The following is a 24,212-nucleotide window of genomic DNA, read 5'->3' on the forward strand; positions in this document are numbered from 1 at the left end:
GCCGCGTCATGCTGCAGCATCCTGCGATACGTCGCGGCATCGTGGCATCGAAATAAAGTAACTTGAATTCTAATCTGATTGAAATAAGATTCAAAATAACTCCATTAGTAATAAAATCCTCTGCCCTGCCATGCCACGCCGTGCCGGCAGTGGGCGCCGGCCCTTAGGGGATATTCTATATAGTATCTATTTAATGTGGTTTTTATTTTACTTTGTTTTTATCAACATTGACTCAGAAACAGGTAAATAAAACAACGTTCGTTCCAAATAATTTAATGTTTGGGTAGAATCCAAGATGGCTGCGGGTGGTGTATCCCCGTGGACCAGTCGCCCGCGCCCCCCAGCAGGTTGCCGCGCCCGTCGTGTGTTGCGAGCGCGAGTCGGGAGAGTTTGTTCGCAAGACGACGTTGGGGGGAGTCCGGACGGGAGAGAGGGGGTAGGGATATACTGCCTGAGTCTGAAAACAATGTATTAAAAAATAATTATTGTTAGAAATAAATAAATTGTTATAAATAAGATTATTTGTAACTTGGATTAATACATAGGATAGTTGTCCCGAATATCCCACGGAAACGGAACGGGAACTGTGCGTCCGTTTACCTACTAATCACGCGGGCAAAGCTGCGGGCGATAAGCTAGTTATAATTTTGTTTTTTATTATTTACCTGAATGATAGTCATAATTAGCGTGATCACTCGGCGTCTCTTGACCGAGTCGCTTTCTGTACTCGCCTGCAAAGTGCTCTATCAGTGTGTCCATCATTACCGCTTGTTTTGAGAACACCTACAAAATAAATATTTCTAATGTATGTATACATTAACTTCAGTTTCAAAAAAATATGATAAAGTACTGCTTCGTTTTGATAAAAATCTTCAGAATAAAAATGTGCATTATGCAAAGGATTCAGGATAAGAAAAAAAATATTATTAAGCAAAAATAAACATTATTATATAAGAAGAAAATACCTTTCACCATAAATTTCAGTATTATAGCAAAAGAAAACTATTATAAAGTTGTCTTTTGCCACATTTAAATGAACCTTATAGGTACATACCTGTAATATCTTAGAGACCCGCAGACCATTTTCCACCACCATGAACTGCAGGAACAAGCACGGGAGACAGTCTTCATTGTCGTCTGATGGTAGACCGATATCCCAGGATAGCTCCTCATATAGCAGACCCAGTAAAACCGTCTGTAGAAGTAAATTAATTTGAAATATCTATTTTTTATGAAAAAAACATGGTGAAGATATAAAATATTGTTGTTTTCCAATAATTAGGGTTAAATTTTAATTCATGCTGTTCACGCTCATGCTCATGCCCATGCCCATGCTCATGCTCATGCTCATGCCCATGCCCATGCTCATGCCCATGCCCATGCTCATGCACATGCTCATGCTCATGCCCATGCCCATGCCCATGCCCATGCCCATGCCCATGCCCATGCTCATGCACATGCTCGTGCTCATGCCCATGCCCATGCTCATGCTCACTTTGGTTTACCTAAAAATGATGATTTTCCGTATTCCACTTTCAAGGTACGCTAACTTGTGAAGCAATTTTACCGCAAATTACAGGAAGACAAAAATCTAGTCACATGCTATAAGTTAAGATTTAATCCAGGTTTTAAATTATCACTCGGTCGCTTTGAGAAAAGAAAAAATATTGACCACTAGAATGTTTCTACCGTCTAAATTAAGAAAAGAGCGTAAGCCAAGCACACGTGTCAGAAGTGAAACTTCTTTGGAGGTTCAAAAATACAAAAAACTCCATGACGGTATTGCCATGACCCGACCTTGAGGCTTGATATTTTACTCTCAACACGCCTACAAAAAGTTTCACTTAAAAAATGCATAATTTTTCTAAAGCATTTGCAATGTTTATCTAAATACTCACACTTTCAGTATCATCAATAACGTATACTCCATTGGAATTAACAGCGACCAGAACTGGTATATCTTCGTGGGTTAATAAGCTGGTTAGACTTCGTACTGGCTGTTCTATTTGACCTTGGAAGAATGCAGCGCTGTAAAATGACTTCTATTATTATGTGAATAAGATTTTTTTTCATATAATTGTTTTGTGTTAACTGTGTGCGGATATTGTATGGATAGTGTTGACAGTGTGCGGATAATGTATGGATAGTGTTGACAGTTTGCGGATAATGTATGGATAGTGTTGACAGTTTGCGGATAATGTATGGATAGCGTGGACAGTGTGCGGATAATGTATGGATAGCGTGGACAGTGTGCGGATAATGTATGGATAGCGTGGACAGTGTGCGGATAATGTATGGATAGCGTGGACAGTGTGCGGATAATGTATGGATAGCGTGGACAGTGTGCGGATAATGTATGGATAGCGTGGACAGTGTGCGGATAATGTATGGATAGCGTGGACAAATTTGATAAGCGGATCGAATTGAGGAGTGCCTGGTGATCTGCACTACAGGCTACGGCCTATCGCAGACACCAGTCCTCTTGGTTTATGTTTACTTATACTTTTTGTTAATGTAGTTATAAGTTTTTTGAGGAAAATAAATGATTTATTTATTTATTTATTAATGTTTGAAATGATAATAGGTATAAGGTAGTGGATAGTTCCTTACCCATACGTAGGTAGTGTCCGAGTATGTGCCAAGTATTTATGCCTCAGTTTCCGTGGCGGAGCTGCTGGTGGTCGTTGGGCCTGTTCCAACAACTTGGCTTCCGGACTTCCCTTACGACCGGCGGGCAATAGACGCGCCCAACGACCGGACCGCGCGTGTTTGGGTAGATATTTGTCTTGGTTTTCCCTGTTAGGTTTAGAGATATTTATTTCAAAGAATTTTACTATTCACTTAACTATATTACGGAAAAGATGAAAGGAGGAAAAACAAAATAATGATACCATGATATTATTTGCCGACTGGGTAAAAGTTTCGTGGTAATTCAATAATTAAAATTCTAATGCTTTTTCCAGCGAAATTCGACGAAATCTTCAATTCAATTGGAATATATTAACACATTTACAAGTTTCATGGTCATTCAGTTATTAAAATGTTAGCTTTCGACAAAACCTAGAAATAACACAATAATATTTATAATATACTAGCGGTCCGCCCCGGCTTCGCCCGTGGTATCTACATATTTAAACTATCCTATCTCTCAAGTTGGATCGAACTACGAATTTTATTATAATCGGTTTAGTAGTTTAGGAGTCCATTGAGGACAAACATTGTGACACGAGATTTATATTTATTAAAGATAAAACAAAAACAGCTCACCTAAAGAACTTAGCGGTATGTCGATGTGGGTCATAAGGTCCAAGTTGTATCCGCGCTTGAAGACCACCCAACATCAGAGCCTGTGCGCTCTCTAAGGGATACCGCCCTGTGACCACGTTATAACGGGCCTCTTCGTATAGCAACTCTTGGATACGGGAATCCCTGAGAAATGTCACTTATTTTTAATAGCACGTGTGAATGTCAGAAGTGAAACTGCTTTGGCTAAATTCAAAGATACCAAAATCGTCGCCTTACCTCCATATAAGACGGTATTGCCATGACGCGACCGTGAAATTTTACTCTCAACGTGCATAAGAAGTTTCACTTCAATAATTAAGGATCAAGTGATTGATAATAATAACTTTAGAGAAAAAATATATATAAAAAAACGTGTGGCACTCGGGGACTGCCGCGGTAAAGCTTGCTATGCCTTCAAGCCACACCTCCGCCCGTCGGAGTGGGGAGCGTGAGGTTTTTTCGTTACGGAATTTCTAGATTCGGTTCCCGCGCTCAAGGCCTGCGATAGAAGCTATGCAATAGCTTAAAAATAGATTTATCATCTAACAGCAAACTAATTTATACTCACTTTATTCCCTCTTCCAAATGCTTCGGAAAGAACACATTCCTCTGCAACCTGAGTGCTGGTTGGTCTCTAGATCGCCGCGACTCAGACGCGTGGCCGTACCGTTGGACCAACTTCTGCCAACCGGCCCATATCTTCCAAGGGCAATGGTGGGGCTTTAATTGGATTTCTGGAATATTAACACAAATATTTAAAAAGAACACATTTTAACGTGATAACGTTTTTAAAATCGTTTTAGTCGGGTGACATGTTCAGAAACTTGTGTCACACCAAAACCTCACGAGCGCGATCGCAGGTATAACGAGAGAGAGACGGACCGATCTCCCGTCTCATCTCGAGTGCTGCCACCAATAAGACGTTATCACGTAAACATCTCGATCGTGAACCTACTTTACAAACAACCAATTTTTTTTAAGAAAAAAATTGATCACAAGATGGGTTTCGAACCCGCTTCCTTCCAGGGCATCGCCATTCCGGGGCGACGCCTGACCTTGCCACCCGTGAAATGGGACGATCGAATCCCGCCTCGTGATCGAATTAATAATTAATATTTATAAAGCATTTGATTGGTAAAAAAGTAAAATATCAAAGTTTTAAACACGTTTAAAATTTTCCACATATAACATCAACAAGGATTATAAAGACAATATATTATAAAAATAATTTGGAAAATCCAAAAGTGCACGCCTCATAATTTTTTTTTAATAAATATTTATTAATTATTAGTTTTGTTTATTTAATAACAATTAAACCACAAAAATGAAAGGGTTCTATTCCTGAGCATACTCAAGCGTAAGAGAAAAAAAAAGACTCGATTAGTAAAGTATTTCGGTCGCTATCGTGTTAACAAGAAAAAGGATCCGCACATACAGACACACGGACGTCCGAGACAGAACTTTTTTAAACTGTTTTTTAACTAGTTTAAATAACAAAAATGACATCAAAAATATCATGAACGTTAAAAATAGTGTTTTTAGGGTTCCGTAGCCAAAATGGCAAAAACGGAACCCTTATAGTTTCGTCATGTCCGTCTGTCCGTCTGTCCGTCTGTCCGTCTGTCACAGCCGATTTACTCGGAAACTATAAGTACTACAGTGATGAAATTTGATGGGAATATGTGTTGTATGAACCGCTACAAAAATATGACACTAAATAGTAAAAAAAAGAATTGGGGGTGGGGCCCCCCATACATGTAACTGAGGGATGAAATTTTTTTTTTCGATGTACATACCCGTGTGGGGTATCAATGGAAAGGTCTTTTAAAATGATATAAAGTTTTCTAAAAAACATTTTTCTTAAAGTGAACGGTTTTTGAGATATCAGCTCTCAAAGTCGTAAAAAGTATGTCCCCCCCCCTCTATTTTTATAACTACGGGGTATAAAATTCTAAAAAAAATAGAGGTGATGCATGCTAATTAACTCTTTCAACGATTTTTGGTTTGATCAAAGTATCTCTTATAGTTTTTGAGATAGGTTGATTTAACTGTAATTTATTATATTTGCTGCTACGGAACCCTTTGTGCGCGAGCCCGACTCGCACTTGGCCGGTTTTATTTCTTAATATGTGTGTGTATGTATTATCTTACAAGTGCAATGTATGATACATAAAGACATTTTAAGTTTGAAAAATCAGATGTTTTGCGCGAAGTGACAGTAGTACCCACCTCAACGCTTCGCTTATGAGGCGTGCAATAAGGAGTTCATGGCGATCTGCCATATTTATTTTCTGATCTCCGGATCCATAATGAACATCGTACTTTAATATTTTTATCTTAATAATTTAACAATGGCACAAATATTAAAGTAAAACTTAAACAAGCGTTATTCGTAATCATGAACAATATTAGCCTATCTGTTTCGATTTGGCCAGAATTACTAACAGATTAGTCTGTGCTAACAGGAACCATACAAATATGTTGCATACAAACTCAAAATTAACATGTTGTACTCGAAAGTTTTCTGCTTATTTAAGGCACTACTTAATCAACATTAATAATAATTATTGTATGCTATGTAGCTATAGTAAAAACATGAATTGTTCTTTAATTTTGATCTTAATATCTTTGTATGGACCATGTTTTTATGCAATAAATGATTTATTTATTTATTTATTTATAACATACCTAACAAAGGACTGCACATCCACAACGCGAACACATTAGCAGCGAGATTCCTCACGCTGGGTGTATTTAACCCCAACTCCTCAGCGGATAATACAGCACTAAGAAACCTAGCCGCTGTCACACAAGACGGCACTTCTTCTGAACTCATCTCCACCATTACAGCCACTCGTGACATTAGATACACGCATGTTACTGGGTTTGAGGTACCCGTCGACGATGATGCCGTACTACCTGATGATCCTGCGAATAAATTGTTTCAATTTCTCACTGAAATTTATTTTGATTTTGATAGTAAAAGCTGTTAAATTTCAAACACAGTTACTATAGGTACACGTTTTCTAATTTTAAATAGATTATTTAAAATTTTCCCTGTTCGTGTGTGCACTGCTTTAAATTTAATAATTTTGAGTTTCTCATACAAAGCTCCAGCAACTCAGGCACATTATAAAATTCAAGTTATTAAGCTATTGCATAGCTTCTATCGCGGGCCTTGAGCGCGGGGACAGAATCGAGAAATTCCGTAACGAAAAAACCTCACGCTCCCCACTCCGACGGGCGCGGAGGTGTGGCTTGAAGGCATAGCATGCAATAGCTTTACCGCGGCAGTCCCCGAGTGCCACACGTCTTTTTTTATGTTAACTAAAGATATACGTTTTTATCAAACACCTCACCTGGTAGTGGTGGTGATATCGCACTAGATGAGCTGCCCCCACTAGTGATGGGTTCTGTGGTACTAAAGGACCCAGCAGCTATGCTACTTGATCCTGTTTGATTTGAACAACTACTTAGGTTTGATCCTGGAAAGGAAGTATAGTGAATAAGTATATATTTTACTACACAGCGTAAAACAATGTGTGTGTTAAAACTAGACGTCTTCAGATTATTAATTTCCAACTACCCGCATCGTTTCATTTAAATCCACAGTAAAATCAAAGCACGTTTTCTCTACCCTGTTCGAGTAAACGAACAAAAATCATTTTGACGATTTACGCGCGTGAAAAACTTCGTACCTATAAAAAATCCGTTTGTAAAATGTTGGATCTCGTCTTTCGAGTGGAAGCCCAAAAATACAATTAAATATCAACATAATTAAACAATATATAATAAATTCTTATCGCAAGTCAGCGATTACATCCAAGCAACAACCATTTTTTTGTGTTTTAACTTTACCTATTTTTTTCTTCCGAAATTCATTAAAAAAACTTACCCATAACACTTTTCTCCAGTGAGTCAGAACTATTGCTCTCCTTTGAATCGGGAAGTGGCTTGTGGTTATCATGTTTGTCCCACTCATTATGCCGGCCTAAAGGACTATAGGATAAGTGGGGTAACCTCTGGGAGACTGAGTATAAGTGGGCATTTACTTCTGCTTGCAGTTTCTGACTTTGCACTGAATAATATTCCTCCCGTGACCGGAATTCGCTGGAAATTTTGAAACTATTTGAATTAATAATGATCTATTTTTTTAGTCCTTTCCAAACAAATCTTGTAAATATTTTTATTTTCCTCAGTTTTTTTATTGTTACGAAAGCTCAAAAGCCATATTTTTTTATTCCGGATCAATCGGGACAAATACAGCGGAAACGGCTAAATGAATGAATTAAAAATTAAAATAGCCGCAGTTCAGCTCGTCTTCATTCTTGAATAAACTTTTAGGGTTTCATGATTCAAAACAAATGTATTTTTGAGATACCTAAGTGTTACTTAAATAATAAGATAAAATGTATGCAAAGCACAATAATTAATAAATGTTTTCATTAAATATATCACTTACTTGTACTGATATTCGGCTTGAATGGGATATCCACGTCGAGAGTAATCGACTGGAATAATTGTAATATAATTACCACTATTTTGTACATTAGGGCTTTCTCCGTAAGCCCCCATATCTGATTGGTGTTCCATTTATATTTTTGTCTAGTAAATTTCCATTAAAATTAACCTCTAAGTTCTAATATCAAAACATACAGCTGCGATAGCGAATTATTGATCGCATTTTCGCGCCATCATTTTGATTGCCAGACTGCAGGCAGCAGGCTCAATAATAATTGCTGGTCACAAAATTTTAAATTATACATATTCAAACTGAACTAAATAATTAATGTTTGTAGATTAAAAAAGAAGTTCGAATTGTTTTAAAAAATTCTACAATATTAGGATTGACCATGTTGACCATTGATTTACATTGAATTAAAGTTAAAATCTCTATCTCTCATATAGGCAATCTGTGCCTAATGTGATGTCTTGTCAGTGTCAACTGTCGTTTGACCAATCTGACGTCATTGTGTTTACGTTTTGCAAACGGCAGCAGCTGTTCCTGTTCGTGTTTATAATTTTTCAGTAATGTGTGTGATATATTGAAGTATTTTAACATTCCATTATCTAAGGATATAGTTAATTAGAATAATTATTTATTTATATAAAAACTTATTCGTTAGGATACCATATAAATTAAATTAGTAAAGGTAAAAATTTCACATTAAAATTGATTGTACCAACCATGATTTTGCATGATTAATATCTCTTTATAACTAACACAGGATAATCATTGTTTATCGCCTAATTAACACATGTAATATTGGCTAAAATATAAAATATCCAGGCTGTTTATACATATAATTTAATAGTGAAAACACATATTTTATTTAAAGGGAGTTTCTCGAATAGAAATCTAATGGAGGCGAAATTGAAACAATATAGAGCGTTAAGGCGACGTCAACAATTTGTTGATAATATAAAACAAAAATTGGAAAATTCTAAAGAGAAGTTTGTTAATTTTTTAGTTCCTAGTATGGCAAAAGTTGAAGAAAGACATGAAGAAGTTGTTTTGGTAAAGTGTCTCTTATTCTTATCCCTATATTTTTGTATCTCATTATCTGGTTTATAATTTATTTAGAAATTATTATGTATATATATGCAGATATATAAGTATAACCTGTTATTCATAATTGCAGTTGGAAGATGAAGATGAAGACGATTCCACAATAACATACACAAAAGCATTATTAGAAGAATCGGTGGATTTAACGTCTGAAGTGAGTGAAGTAGAATCTATTGAAGAGAACCATGAGTCATGGCGCTATTGTATGATCAAATGGACAATATATGCAATTATATGGTTGACACTATTCATTTACTTCTTGAAACTGCAATTTGGAGCAGTTTTCTTTGTAATATCAGTTCTGATTGGTATTTGCCTGAATACCAGTACAAAGCCTAAGAAAAGAGGTGAAGTATCTGCATACAGTGTGTTTAATGAAAACTGTGTGAGCATAGATGGTACACTAAAAGCAGAACAGTTTGAGAAGGAAATTAGATATGGAGCGGGTAGTGTACGAACATTTTAATTAAATGAAATGTGACTGTAGTGGTGTAGTAATATGATTAAGACTTAAATGAAATATTAATTTAATTCCAGAAAATTACTTTGTAGTGTTTGGTTAATATTTGTGATAAATGCTTTGAAAACTTTCAAAAACTTATTTCACAGCTACTTTTGAATAATGTTAGACCTTTGTTATGAGTATAGTTTTACTTTTACAAAATTTAATAGGACCATTTATAGTAGGGGAGCCCAGGATGCTAAATGTACTCGAGCGTCACGGGAACCTATTAGAATTGGTAGATTAGACCATAGCGAGAAAAAAAGGTCCTATAATGTTTTCACTTTTAGCGGTGGGGAAGGGTTTTTTGATTTTTTTTAATTTAAAAAAGAAAAAAATTGGCTTGGAAATACTCAAGCGCGTTAGATATTGATATTTTGCATGCTCCAGGACGTCACTGAAAAAAAGTATACGTTAATCTGACGATTTAAGTGGCGATTTAATCGCTATGAAGAAAGGGTAAAAAATTTAAGTAATATTATTCGAGCGCGTCAGATTAATATATGGGGGGGTTAATTACAATATAAGAAGTCCCCATTTCGCTAATCTGACGATTCGAGCTCAACCTTAGGGAATTATGGATTATTCAAATTTTCCAGCGGGGCCCCTGAGCGCACCCACCAACCATAACTGCTCATATTGACTAGAGGTACTAATGAATAGCTAAGGTACCGTCCCTTATAGTAATCTGACGCGCTCGAGTAAATCCCAAAATCCCCTCTTGGGCTCCCCTACTATTATTCTTCCCAAAATATTGAATCAATTTTTTGGATTATTTACTAAAATTGTTATACATATGTATGTTATAACTTTGTTCAGCATAAAGTAGCTACGTATAAGATATTTTAATTTATTTCAGTGTTTAATTATAAGGTTTGTAAAATGTATTTATGAAAAGCATGAAATGTTTTACTAAATAAAACAAGAGACATTACTTAATTTTTGGTTTTATTCATAACATAATAGAAATAGACAAAATTTCAGTATAATTTACACAACATACCAACTTTAATATACAATTATGCTTACATCTATTGACAGTATATACATTATACAAATAACAAAATGCTATTGTGATTAGATTTTTTGTTAATGTAAATGTTTAAACATTATCTTTACATTTGTCAATATCATCTTACAAAAGAATGAAAACACCACCATTTTCTTAACTCTGACCATTTAAATTTAGCGCAAAGCTTCTCAATTTATCAAAATAATTTAATCAAAATAAACTCTAATATTCTCCCTATAATTAGTGTTTATCATTTGTTTGTGATTATTTGTAAATACTAATGTATCTAAAATCCAACAATACAGAAACTAATAGAAGTATCAAATAAATTATGGCAATTCTACATTTCAACATTATCTACGAAAAAATATAGGTATATTCGTGGCGTGTAGTTTGTAGTTGAAATTTTAAAATACATAATTAGGTAAGTACAGCATAAACATTGTTAAACAAAGACATACATATAAAAAAGCCAAAAATTATTTGATGCTTTATATATTAAATTTAAACACAACAAAAAAAATTAAGCAAATTATAACTGGAATGTTTCAAAATATAGGCGACATCATTATATTCTCAAACTACCCTATAAAAGAAATGGGTGAAAACAATTTTCATTAAAATTGACACGCCTGTTTACCTCGAATATCTAGGATGTACCTACACCGTATAAGTTTCAAGTCTTATCTGAGGTAGAAGAGTTATTTTGCTTTTATTTTACACAATGCTGTCAATAACACATGTTACTTATGTTGTCTTTAGGATAGAGAGCACTCGTAAACGTCCAATATTCTACTTTGAATAATAATAATTTACTTCTAAATTTTCCCGCGTCTTTTCATAAAAAAATAATGTACCTATCTTAGAAAAACTTGACGACTTTATTTGTTTGCAGGGAACCTTGACCTTCAAAAAATTATCAGTTTAATACCATGTAGGTTGTACCACGTGACGTCGAATGGTGCAATTCTATTGGTCGATATTTGGGTCGGAAAAATAATCCCCGTAATCCTTCACAGGGTTATAGGCCCAGTACGGCGATCGGTTTTATAGTGAATTAAGTAATAAGTGTTAAAGGACAGAAAATGTCAAAAGAAAAATATCAAATTGTCCCTTTCGCGGGGTACAATTACAACGCATGGGAGTTTCGATTGAAAAGTATCCTGCGGGATAATGGAGCAATAGAGGCGATCGAAAAGGAGGATTTCAGTAAATCTACGGATAACAAGCAATTGCAAAGCCCAGGCAATTATAATAGCGGCAACCTCCGACAATCATCTCGAATACTTGGACAGAATATATGCTTATCAAATGATTAAAACCATGGAAGACAGCTTTAAGAAGAAAGGTACACGATCTAAATTATTTATAAGAAGAGAGTTGTCCGATATGAAATTCGACGAACGGAAACCTTTAATGGAACATTTTATTGACATGGAAAATACATTCAGGCTCCGATAACAACGCCCTTTCTTATGTCTGGATTGAAGGCGAAGCTGGAAGAGGCGCCCAAGAAGTGGGATCATGTTTGATTAAATATATCAAAACAAACCTTAACCCAAAAGTCCAAAATTTGGTTTTGTGGAGTGACTGCTGTGGAGGCCAAAACCGTAATATTAAAATCGTACTCATGTTAAAGGCAATATTAAATTCACACCTAACACTTAAAACTATAACACTTAAGTTTCTCGAATCGGGTCACACATTTTTGCCCAATGATACCGATTTTTCTAAAATAGAGACACAGTTAAAATTTTACGAAAGAATTTATACAGCTGATGAATACGTAGAAGTTATTAGAAAATGTAAAAAGAAACATCCTCTTCAAGTACAAAGAATGCTGAAGGACGACTTTTTTAGTACAAAAAAAATCGAAAATAACATAGTTAATCGTAAAATCTTTTCGAATAAACAACTGAATTCTAAGCTAATTCTGAATTAAAAGACAAAAGCCAACTGGCTACAAACGAAGGAAATTTTATTAAAAAAAGAGGAGAAGTATATCGTCTATATGAAAATACAAAACTCAAGAGTTTCAGGAATTAAATATAGAGAAAAAGATCAAAGGAAAATCTTTGGACATATCTAGTAACGATTTACAGTTACTATGGCCAAATGGTAAACAAATACCACAAGCCAAATAAGACGATTTGCAGTCAATTTTTTTGACTATATACCAGAAGACAGCCTGGATTTCTATAAATCCTTAAGGGGCAATCCAAGTCTTCATGACAGAATGTGGATAGAATACAATGTTTTATATAAAAAATAAAAAAAAAATTAGAAAGTTAGTTGTTTTATTAATGAAATGAACAAATTTTAAGGGTTTAATAACAATTAGCTACTTTGAATCCTTTTAGCGAAATGAAAATGCGCGTACCATAATTGAAAATAGGTTTTATCAAAAAGGATCCTAACACACATTTAGCTGAATATCTCAAAAAATAAAACTATATTAAAAAAAAAATTATTTGTAAGAATAAAATATACATTGACAAACACATTTTTTCTGAAGAAGCAATAAACGCAAGCAAGTCTTTATATGAGCAAACACAGTTTAAACTTCAATCTTCAATAACTCAAAAGTAACATTTTGTGGGTTGGATCCTTTTTGGTTCTCTATCTACGGCCAATTTCAGCTGCCAAAAATGGCGTTGATTTAGATTTTAGAGGCTGTTGGTGGAGGATAAAATGTTATCTAAGTGATTTTAAGGTTGATATTATATTAAATGATGTGTATTATGTACCACAATTAAGAAAAAAAAATTATGTTTCCAAATTGGAAAAGCATGGTATAAAGATCATCTTCAATAAAGGGGGAGTTAAAGTTTTCTCACGAACCAATGCATTACTTATGGTTGGGCTTAGACTGGGGTCCCTTTATTTTGTAGAATTTAAAGTAATATTTAATTATTGTTATTATGGTGCAAAATCAGACACCAATGATAATTCAGTAGAAATTTGGCATATAAACGATTTTCTCGCTTAAGTTATAGTAGTTTGAAAACTTTAGTAAATAAAAATATGGTTGATGGTTTAACTGCTTGAATGCATACTTGCTAAGCTAGGAAACCTTTAGAACTAGTACATACCGATGTTTGTTCTGTTAGCCCTTCTACGTGGGTCGGGTATAAACATCTTGTTACTTTCATAGACGATTTTACCCACTTCATCACAGTTTACTTATTAAGAGACAAGTCTGAAGTTTTTGAATATTTCAAGACTTATTAGAATTATGCTAGTAATCATTTTGGTCATGGTATATTGAAGTTAAAGTCAGATAATGAGGTGGTGAGTACATTTCTAGATATTTTAAATCCTTTTGTGATGAAAAGGGCATAGTATTGCTGATTGCAGTATACTGCTGCATATAATCCCGAAATGAACGGAGTAGCTGAAAGAATGAATAGTACTCTGACTAAAAAGGCGCGTGCATTATTGTTAGATTCACATCTTACTAAGGAGCTTTGGGGCGAGGACCTGATATATGCGGTATATGTCAGTAATCGTAGTGACACTGCTTCCCTTAATGTTACATCATTTGAAATGTGGGAAGGAAGACGTCCAAATGTGTCTAATTTTAAAATATTTGGGTCATCTGCATATGCCCATATTCCCCAAAAACTCCGAATCAAGTTAGACCCTCTTGGTGTGAAATTGAAAATGGTTGGATATGCACCGGGGGATACAGATTATGGGATGTTAATGAAACTAGTATCGTAGAGCAGACAAACTTATATGTATATATTCAGTTCAACAAACCGGCAAGTCAATTCAACTAACAGACGAAGAATTTAGAGACTTTTTTTTTAATATTCATACAAAATAAACTTGAATTGTTTTTTTAAATTTTCATACAAAACAAACTGTACTTCGGTATTAATTAGTTCTAAAATGTTCATTTCTGTATTTTTCTTTAGTAAAAAAAAACAAAAATAACTGTGGTTTTTATTTTCCTCAGACAACATAATAGAAATCTGACCATTAATTTCACAGTAATTGGCAAGGTCCGCTGTGACGGACACCAGTTTTCCCAGCAGTGGGCTATGGTAGATTTTTTTTTCATTTTTCCAGAACTTTATGACATACTTCTATATGATATGACATACTTTAGGGATAGCTCAATATGTGCGATTTGTCTGTGTTTCTTTATTTAGTCATTGTATTATCTTGCAACGGATTACGGCTGATCCTGTGATATATGACCGTTGGGCTACTATAATAACTACGACTTAGTCGAGAAGAAAGCTGGTGGAAAGCAGGAAAGCGTATTCGTTTCAATGAAAGTGACATGTACATTACAAAAAGTGATTTAAGCATACGGGAGCTGTACCTCAAAACGCGTTATTTTTGTCATCAACACCACAGGACATAAATTCTAACTTCATCACTAAACTCACTGAAGGACAATTTGAACAAAAATGTTGTAACTGCATTTTCAGTTGACGATATACTATAATATATACTATATATAGTATACACTTTGAATGGAAATTGGAAATCTACCAATAGACGATTTTCCAGAAATAGACTGTATTTAAGACACACCTAGAAAGATAAAGCTTTAAAAGGAGCTTCACAGGAAAAATATGTTACAAATTAAACATGGTAGAATAATTAAAACGTAACAAAGTATCATCAAATCTTTAAAGAAAGAACGGTTAATAATGAATAACGGTTGATAATGATAATATTATATAAAGGGCAATTCATGATGAATAGACTCACGCCTGATCAACGCTTACAAATTGTGTAGTTTTATTTCGAAAATAATGATTATGTGCTGAATACGTACCGCACACGACGTCCATTTTTTCATCGACAAAATCATCCATCAGAGCAGTGAATTCTATTAACCATGGAACGTTATCGCACCACGTTTACTCTAATTGATAATTCGCATCTGATGAAATGTTTATACGCCAACAAAGTTTGTGGGATAGTAACCAAAATCATGGTTATGTTGATATGGGCAATGGGGAAAACGACACTTCTGTATTGGCATCAGAAGCATATGTGTTTCTATTGGTGTGCTTAACTGAGCACTGGAAATTACCTGTAGGTTACTTTCCTCGGCTTAACAGGATCCCAAAAAGCGAAATTAATATCGCTATGAACATCTAAATGCCGTACGTATTTTATCAATTACTTTCGATGGACATCCTTCAAATATTTCTGCAATGGAAATTTTAGGTTATCGAATAAAATATTAATTTATTTAGAACAGGATTACCAATATATTTTAAATTAACATGTGAAAACATCTAGAAAACGTTCTTTTAAAGATCATAATCAACAAAGGGAAATCATCTTTAAATGTTTTAAACCGGTTTTAAGTACACTAGCCAATACTGGATTTTCAGGAATATTAGTGTGCATTGAAAGTCTCAAACATAAATAACGAAATTCCTTGATGAAGGTTTATTAAAATTCATTGCAAGCTACATGTTTACACAAGATCACATTAGCTGGGTCCACACCGGCCGATCCAGTGATCCCGCGATCCGCGATCCAGGATCGCGGAGCATGGATCATGGATCATGTTAGGCCGATCCACTTTAAAAACTTGCGATCCAAAATATGCGCTCCAAGTGATCCTAAGGCGATCCGTGATTCAGCCAGTCTAACTCTTGTACGATATGGAGTCACACGTACAACGGCGGCGTCTTGCCGTTGCAGCAGTAACTTTTATTATACTGAAATGTTTGCGCAAAAAATAAAAATAAAAGAAATCGACGGTTTTGGGTGAAACAATTTTATAAAAATCGATTGGCATCTGGGACTCAGCTGTACGCAGATTTAGTTTCAGATGAAGTTGAACACAATTTTGCAAGAATGCATGCTAATCAATTTGAGATATTCGACTTTCTGAGATGTCCATGGTGAGGTGGATCGCGCGATCCATCACAACCGTCCACACCGCGCGCATCACGCAACTGAGGCACCTTTGAAGCGGGTACAAAAACCGCCCGCTAACGGATCGCACGAGGTAGGGATCGCGCGCGGCAAAACGCGTGCATGGATCGCGCGCGGCACGTCCACACCGCCCGCATCTTTGGATCGCGCGCCTGCCGCGCGCGATCGGATCGCGGTGGATCGGCCGGTGTGGACCCAGCTATTGAATTATTGTTTGGTGCAATCAGAATGCACGGTGACTTCAATGATAATCCCAACACAAAACAATTCAAAGGCAGATATAGGAAACTATTATGTCTTTTTGTGGCAGGATCTAGTATTTCCTCACATCCGTACTTATATTATAAATGCGAAAGTAACTCTGTCTGTCTGTCTGTTACTCAATCACGCCTAAACTACTGAACCAATTTGCATGAAATTTGGTATGGAGATATTTTGATACCCGAGAAAGGACATAGGCTACCTTTTATTGCAAAATATGAAGCACGGGCGAAGCCGGGGCGGACCTCTAGTATTTCATAATTCTTCACAAAATGTGATATCACTGTCATCATCACTGGAAATATAGTCCGACACAGATTTGGAAAAATCTAAACCAACGGACGAATTTGTGCTAGTTGGAGATCTCATGTAGTCAACATTGCGAAATTCCCCAGTATTCTCGTCTAATATAGTGGAGGACTCATTTTGCTTAACGATCCATTATATCTAAAACAAATATACTTAGTCAGGATGCAATACGTGCTATGTCATCTGAATTAATTTGCAATAAGTTCTATGTCAAAATTAAATTTTGAAAAATGCACGTTTTCTCCGAAAAACCTATGATCTAAAATTAACTAAAGTTTTCGGCAGCAAATCATGAAATAATCATGAAACAAGGAAGACCTAAGCAGTTTTTCACTTGTGATGATATAACTGAGTCTCAAAGAGAAGCAATATTTAATGACTACTGAAAGCTGCAATCTTGGGAAGCTAGGAAAGCTTTTGTGCGTAGCCTTGTTTTAACGAATGAACCACAATATAGAAGGAAGTCTGTGCACGAAGAGACAAAGAAGAATATTTCTATGAAATATTTTTTGCTTTTACAAACAGATGATAGCTCAGTTAAGTTCCATGTCTGCAAAGAAATGTTTATGTCAACAATAGGTATTGGAAAAAGACAGCTTGAGCTAATAATAGCACAACTGAAGCTAATAATAACAATCTGGCAGGTGATAAAGAAATGTCTGTGATTTCTTTCTTGGATAAACTTGTTAAGATTGAATCTCACTACTGCCCTACAGTAGTGAGATTCAATCTTAACAAGTTTTTTTCAATTCAAGCACAAAATTTAACAACGGCGCGAGATGCAGTAACGGAAGAAAATATAAAAAAATGGTTTAAAGAAGTTGAATCATATATACAAGAAAACGATCTAAAAGAAGCTTCGGAAGACCCTCAAAGAATTTTTAATACGGACGAGAGCGCCTTCTGTTTGTCCCCTAAAGCTGGGAAAGTTCTTGCAAGAAAAGGAGACAAACATGTCTACCAATCATCTGGAGACGATAAGGACAATTTGACAGTGTTGATTACCGGGAATGCAGCTGGACAATTGGCACCCACCATGGTAGTGTATGCCTATGAGAGAGTTCCATCTGCAATTTCATCTCCGTTTCCAAAAGAATGGTCAATTGGACGCACAGCAAGTGGCTGGATGACCGGACCCGCCTTTTTCGAATATATCGCAAATAAGTTCAATCCTTGGTTGGTGGCGCAAAATATCAAGAAACCCGTTCTATTCTTCTTGGATGACCATAGGTCACATCTAACCCTACATTGGTCGAAACAAAGAAACCAGGAAAAAGTTAAAAACACTTGATCTAACTGCAAAAGCTCCCAAATCTTGCGTTTTAACCAACAAACCGGGTACGACTGCGCTAGCTATAATGAACTGCGCTTCAATTAATAATCCGATTCTTAACTTAGATCCGGCTGCAAATATTTCCACTGATATCTCCGCCTTAACCAAAAGCCAAGATAGAAAAGCTTCCACCTTGTGCGCGTCAACTCAGAATCCAGTTTCGACTGCGACAACTTCAACTGCCTGCGCTCTAACTAATACCCAAAATGTGATAACGGCAACAGCTCCCACATTGCATACTTCAACTCCCAATCCCAATTCGACTGCGACAACTTCAACTGCCTGCGCTCCAACTTATACCCAAAATATTATAACGGCAGCAACTCTCACATTGTGTGCTTCAACTCCCAATCCCGATTCGACCGTGACAACTTCAACTGCCTGCGCTTCAACTAATACCCAAAATATTATAACGGCACTTTCAACGACAACGAATACGACTTTCCCTATCATATTGTTACGTTATCTTAATAGATTGACTGCTTATGTAAAATTGTACAAGGACTCTGGATCTCTAAAAAAATAAAAGATCTAACCTAAGTAAAGGATTTATGTCGAAGAATAATAATAATTATAGTTAAGTTAGAGAGATAATGATAATGATTGTAGGGGCATTGTTTTTTTTTTTTTTTACTTCATGATAATTATATTAAGCCAAATACTACCGTTAATAAAATGTTATTCTAGTTTTACGTGCCATTCGGCAAGATCTCGTTAAAGTGTAATGACTTTTGTACTAATAGTCTCCTATCTGTGATCAAAAGTGTCCATACACAATAATTAAAAAAATATAATGTAACTTAATATTTGCCAAGTAAAAAAAATGTTTGACTGATTATGTAAAACGATACAAGGACTCTGAACCTCTAAGAAAGTAAAAGTACCTAGCTTAAGTAAATCATTTATATCGAAGAATAATTATAGTATAGAGAGAATAAGTAATTATTGTAGTGCCATTGTTTTTTATTTTATGATAATTTAAAACAGTAATAAAAGACTGATTGAGACTTGAAAAGACTCAGGCCTATAAGTTGATTAATAATAAAATACAGTTTTTATTCTTATGATTATTTTTTTTATTTAACTTTTTACCTGCATGAACTGTTGATCATTGGATGACGATTAATAGAACTGTTGACTGAGATGTCGGTCATTGGAACATGTTGATTACCGGGTGTCGATAAATGGATTTCTGCAGTCGAAGACTGGACCGAAAATAACATTTTTTTATTTTGAAATATCTCTTTATTTTTAAATACTTTACTTATTTTTAATACAAAATATTATGCAAAGATACCCAAATTGTCTGCTAAAGCAACAAAGAATCATAAAATACTAACAAGAAACTAAATATTAATAAAAACGCTGTAAGAACCCCTTAAAGTGTCGATGATTGGGTGCTTTATGATATATTGTAGTATTTTTAGTGTTTCATAACCAATCAACCTCGTTTTCCTAACCAGTAAAGGTGGTAGTTATTAATTTTTCAGATTTATTTGCTATCTTCTCTACAATCAGTCAATGAACAAAACAGCTATCTGACTGGTCTTATATCTGTAAAATTGGTAAAGCAACGAAGGCCTAGGAAAGATGAAAATTTGGCCAAACTGCATGATGCTTCATTTGCATACATTGTAAGAGTCACAAGAGAAAATCAAGTTCGAGAAATACCAGTTTGTTTTAAAGCATTTTGTTCAATTCATGGCATAAGCAAAGGAAAATTGGAATATTTACAAAAATCGTTAAAATACAATGGTGTAAGCCCCGTTGACAAGAGGGAAAAGCACACCAATCGGCCTAAAAAGCTTAAAGGTGAAGTAAAACTTAAAATTAAGTCACTTGCAATCATTCAAGGGAAGATCAAGTCATTACAGTATGAAAAAAACATCAATTTACTTGCCTGAAGACTTGTTTGACATAAAGTATATGATTTGTTTAAAGAGCAAAATCCACAGGTACAGATTTCATATGATACTTACCGTAGAGAATTTAAAAAATATAAAACGAGTCTGCTATAAAACTGGGAATCCAGAACTTTTCTGCCAGCAACGGCTGTTTAGAGGGTTTAAAAAGGCGTCATGATATAGCTTTCAAAAAAGCAGCTGGGGAAAATAAATCTGTGGACCAAGTTGTGTGCAACCACTGGACTGAAGATCTGCTAAATCTTTTAGAAGGGTATGAACCAGACGATATTTACAACGCGGATGAAACTGATTTATTTTTCAAGTGCCTTCCGGATAAAACATTTACGTTTAAAGGCGAAAAATGCCATGGAGGAAAACAAAGCAAGGAACGCCTTACACTTCTCCAGTGTGTAAACATGGACAGACTCCCACTTCTCACCATCGGGAAATCAAAGCGACCAAGATGTGTTAAAGGTGTCAAGACTCTACCCGTTGATTGATTGAAAAAAATTGACAAACAAATAAAGATAAACCGAAAAAAAATCTGCTATTCATTGACAACTGTGCTGCCCATACGGACTTACCAACACTTGCAAACGTAAAAGTAATGTTTTTACCTGCTAACACCACTAGTAAACTTCAACAATTAGATCAAGGCATCATTCACAATTTTAAACGCTTTTATCGCAGAGAAGTCGTTGAACATATTCTAACGAGGCTGGAAGAAAACAGTAGCCCTGAAATTAACATACTTCTAGCAATGAAATTTGCTAGAATAGCAGGAGTGCACATAGTCAGCACTTAGTCAGTGACGTGACTGTCAAAAACTGCTTCAAGAAAGCTGGGTTTTGGAAAAGTACAGGTGAGCAAGACCTACCAGAGGAAAATGATGTTGAAGTTGGACCTAGCAACGAGGAATGGAATAAGCTCGTGTCTCTCGAATCCAATAAGTTAATGCCGAGCTTCGAAGATTTCGTTCAAATTGACGACGATGTAACTACCGCTGGAGAACAAACCGACGACGATATCGTGAAGAATTGTGTGAACACCTGTATTACTGGAAATGACAGTGAAGACGAGGCACAGATTCCGGAAACAGAAATAAAGGTCATTCCAATGAAGCTAGCTTTAAATGCGTTGGAGACGGTCGATCAGTACTTTGAATACGCGGCGGTTGTTGATCAAGCAATATTCGACAAAATGTATGAGTTAGAGAAAAACATTCAAAATACTAAAACGGAAACCCAAAGGAAATTGACGGATTTTTTTAAGTGTAAATTAGTCCTAAATAAAATAAAATTACATAGGGCATGAATTTTTGACTTGTTATTGCTGCGTACCTCTATAAGAGAGAAACGCTACCCATGTACCTGCATTAGCGAGAAACTCGGGTTAGTGAGAAACCTCTATAAGCGAGAATGAGATTGTGCTCCCTTGAACTCTCGCTTATCCAGGTTTGACTGTAGTCGTAGCGCGCGCGGAGACCAATCCTTAATCTAAGGTTAAAATAAAGAATGTATTAATTCTAGAAACTAGGTTATCATCCTAGGTACATCCCATCCGTGCTAGGAGGACTCCCCCTCTCAAACATGTACCAACACTGCCAAAGAGGCTGCCCAGACCCTCTCACAATTTGGCTAAGAATCCTAGGAGTCATCAAGAGAACCAGCCCTAAGATATATAACTGCATCTTGCATTTAATTCCCTGTGTAACGAAAACCAATTATGATCCAGTAAAGCTAGTCGAAGATATATATAGTTTAAACATCCTAGGAATGCCGAATTTCGAACGAAAGGCTAGAGAGCTGATTGAAGAGTTTCTCCCGAATTATGTCACCAACCCAAAAGTCATCCGATTGCTGGGTGCAGACCGGTCAGATTTGGAGTCCCTTTGCAACATTTTAACCACGATGCGACCCTATGTTGCTAACTTAGCACACGAAATTCTGAGGAATTCTAACGAAGGAGTTCAACTACAACTTATTGGAAGCTTCTCGAACCTCCAAACTATTAATAGAATGATCAATGAGGACCCCACCAGAACAGAGACCATCTTTTCTCTTGGGAAATTCAAGGATGCTGAGGCCATAGAGGTTCTCAAAAGAAGACTAAAAAGGTCTGAGCTGCCGGTGATAGGAACTCACCTCTTAGAGAAGGCTCTATCGTCAATCCCTTGCACTTTCAAAGCCGCCCAGTGGCTGCGGGAAGTAACGTGGGGATTTCCAATAACCGGGATAACAAGCCCAGTTCCCTGCGAGCAGGTCAAAATAGAGGATTATGATGACATAGACAAAACTTTGAAGAAAGACTGTATCATAGTAAAAACATCATACAAACTCAAAATGGAGGGGAAAAATGCTTTACGCTCAAGAGGTCCTTTTGAGCCCTATCTTGGATCTTCCACTCCTGAAAAGATGATTAGACCTAAACTGACCGTTATCAATCCCAATCCTCAAATTAAATCAGTAATGAAATTGTACTACATATTGACATACCTAGAGAGAATGGACCCTTCTAGCTCTCTCATAGGAGATGATCTCTCATCAATAAGATGATCCAAGATAAATTGAAATATTTGCCACCTGAGTTTAGTCAGACACCTCTCTCTGATTGGTGTGGGAGAAACTATGGTGGGAGTTATGAACATAGGTTCAAAGCCTCGTCGCAAAAAAGGTCAGCGTTATTTTCTCTCATGGAGAATCTCGCCACTCATGTAACAATCAACACAAACTTACTAGGAAAAGCACTCAGAGGGAACGAGGACTATAATCTATTTTTTCAGGAAATCTTTCTATACGTGCAGAATTATATAATTGAAAGAGCTAATCGGGACATGAGAATTGCAGATACCTATGCAGTCCCTCTCAACTGCTCCGACTGTACATATCTCATATTGAACACACCCATATCGATAAATCTTCAACATATGAGCTACCAATCAAAAATGATACAGGAACAGGTGGGAGCGCGACTAAGTAAAACAAATCTCACAGAGAGCATCCAAGTTTGTACGCTTGCCATGTCTGTATCCGTTGGAAGAAAGCTCACGGCATCCCGTCTGCATGATCCGGAGGTACACAATAATCTAGAAGCTTTTCACGGGATCAAGACGGAAGAGTCAACAGTACAAGACAAGAAGCTTATAGACTACAGGCCCATGTTGAAAAAATTATGGGTCATTTGACCCACCACCTGACCTATCTAGAATGATATAAGAGCATAAAATAATAAGATTCAGCACTATGACGTCACTCGTAAGCTGTCCACCTGAGTGCAGATGAGAATTCGAAAGTTCAGGTAGAGATTTTCTCCCCTTGTCTCCATGATTTTTGTACGGCGTTGCGGAATAATGGCTTAAAAGCAGTATAGAAATAGTATGACACAGATGCCGTACAAAAATGGTGGTCCACAAAGTCGGAATTTATTTTTATTTTTCGACAGTTGCCGGGGTAAATTTGGTCATTTGATTTTGTACGGCATCTGTGTCATACTATTTCTATACTACTTTTAATCAATTATTCCGCAACGCCGTACAAAAATCATGGAGACAAGGGGAGAAAATCTCTACCTGAACCTTCGAATTCTCATCTGCACTCAGGTGGACAGCTTACAAGTGACGCCATAGTGCTGAATCTTATTATTTTATGCTCTTATATCGTTCTAGATAGGTCACCTGGTGGGTCAAATGACCCATAATTTTTTCAACACGGGCCTGTAGTCTATTATATCTAATACACTACAGATTGATATCAGTTCTTTTCGCGTCTGGCAACAAAAATACGACACTGACAGCTATAATCGCGTGCCATAGAGAATGCACTATTTTATAATTTTGTTCAGTCTGTAGAAACGCGTAACAAATCAGACCTATAGTCACTAAAACAACACCACACGGCAGATATTTGGTGTAATACGACCTGGGATACCTCATACACTTGATTTTCTTATAGTCTATATACCACGATAGGAACAATACAAACACGCCCACCGCAACGGGAAGTAAGAACGAGACAAACGAATGCATGTTCCAGGTAGTCAATAAAGCTACGATGATAGCTCCTATCAATTGTAAAGACGATCTCAATTTGTCGCCAATTATGCTCATTGCGAGGAGGGTAACC

The 24,212-nt window shown here is 36.1% G+C and overlaps 2 protein-coding genes across 6 annotated transcripts; one reads left to right on the forward strand and one right to left on the reverse strand.

Moving 5' to 3' along the window:
- Window positions 1-244: 244 nt before the first annotated feature.
- On the reverse strand, window positions 245-7,946 carry Bili (FERM domain-containing protein 8 Bili). 3 transcript variants are annotated; one of them, XM_089706713.1, is made up of 11 exons: window positions 7,748-7,946; window positions 7,181-7,395; window positions 6,645-6,770; window positions 5,974-6,213; window positions 3,854-4,019; window positions 3,268-3,429; window positions 2,611-2,796; window positions 1,899-2,028; window positions 1,055-1,195; window positions 666-783; window positions 245-457 (listed from the first exon to the last, which is right to left on the reverse strand). In XM_089706713.1, the coding sequence occupies exons 1-11, from the start codon at window positions 7,876-7,878 to the stop codon at window positions 273-275; spliced, it is 1,800 nt and encodes a 599-aa protein (XP_089562839.1). In that variant the 5' UTR covers window positions 7,879-7,946; the 3' UTR covers window positions 245-272. The 3 variants fall into 3 exon arrangements, with proteins under 3 accessions (XP_089562839.1, XP_089562838.1, XP_089562837.1); XM_089706712.1 differs by having other exon boundaries at window positions 5,974-6,204; window positions 7,181-7,410; XM_089706711.1 differs by having other exon boundaries at window positions 7,181-7,410.
- A 314-nt stretch (window positions 7,947-8,260) lies between these two features.
- Window positions 8,261-9,530, forward strand: Saysd1 (SAYSVFN motif domain containing 1). Of its 3 annotated transcripts, none has more exons than XM_089706369.1 (3): window positions 8,261-8,438; window positions 8,625-8,803; window positions 8,928-9,530. In XM_089706369.1, exons 2-3 carry the CDS (start codon window positions 8,648-8,650, stop codon window positions 9,318-9,320), a joined length of 549 nt encoding a protein of 182 aa, XP_089562495.1. In that variant the 5' UTR covers window positions 8,261-8,438; window positions 8,625-8,647; the 3' UTR covers window positions 9,321-9,530. The 3 variants fall into 3 exon arrangements, with proteins under 3 accessions (XP_089562495.1, XP_089562497.1, XP_089562498.1); XM_089706371.1 differs by having other exon boundaries at window positions 8,261-8,432; XM_089706372.1 differs by having other exon boundaries at window positions 8,276-8,318.
- Window positions 9,531-24,212: the final 14,682 nt, after the last annotated feature.

Source organism: Colias philodice, chromosome 18 (assembly GCF_061535455.1).
Source record: "Colias philodice isolate Cphi_HAF_F1 chromosome 18, ilColPhil1 Martin Lab GWU primary, whole genome shotgun sequence".
In the NCBI taxonomy this organism is placed as follows: domain Eukaryota; kingdom Metazoa; phylum Arthropoda; class Insecta; order Lepidoptera; family Pieridae; genus Colias; species Colias philodice.

Excerpts from the sequence above, each read along its gene's own strand:
- Bili (XM_089706711.1), bottom strand. The coding sequence starts at position 7,878 with ATGGAACACCAATCAGATATGGGGGCTTACGGAGAAAGCCCTAATGTA. Across the intron at positions 2,029-2,610 it reads CGGACACTACCTACGTATGG|CGCTGCATTCTTCCAAGGTC; the intron begins GTAAGGAACTAT and ends GTCATTTTACAG. Across the intron at positions 458-665 it reads TAATTATGACTATCATTCAG|ACTCAGGCAGTATATCCCTA; the intron begins GTAAATAATAAA and ends CATTGTTTTCAG.
- Saysd1 (XM_089706369.1), top strand. The coding sequence starts at position 8,648 with ATGGAGGCGAAATTGAAACAATATAGAGCGTTAAGGCGACGTCAACAA. Across the intron at positions 8,804-8,927 it reads GACATGAAGAAGTTGTTTTG|TTGGAAGATGAAGATGAAGA; the intron begins GTAAAGTGTCTC and ends TCATAATTGCAG.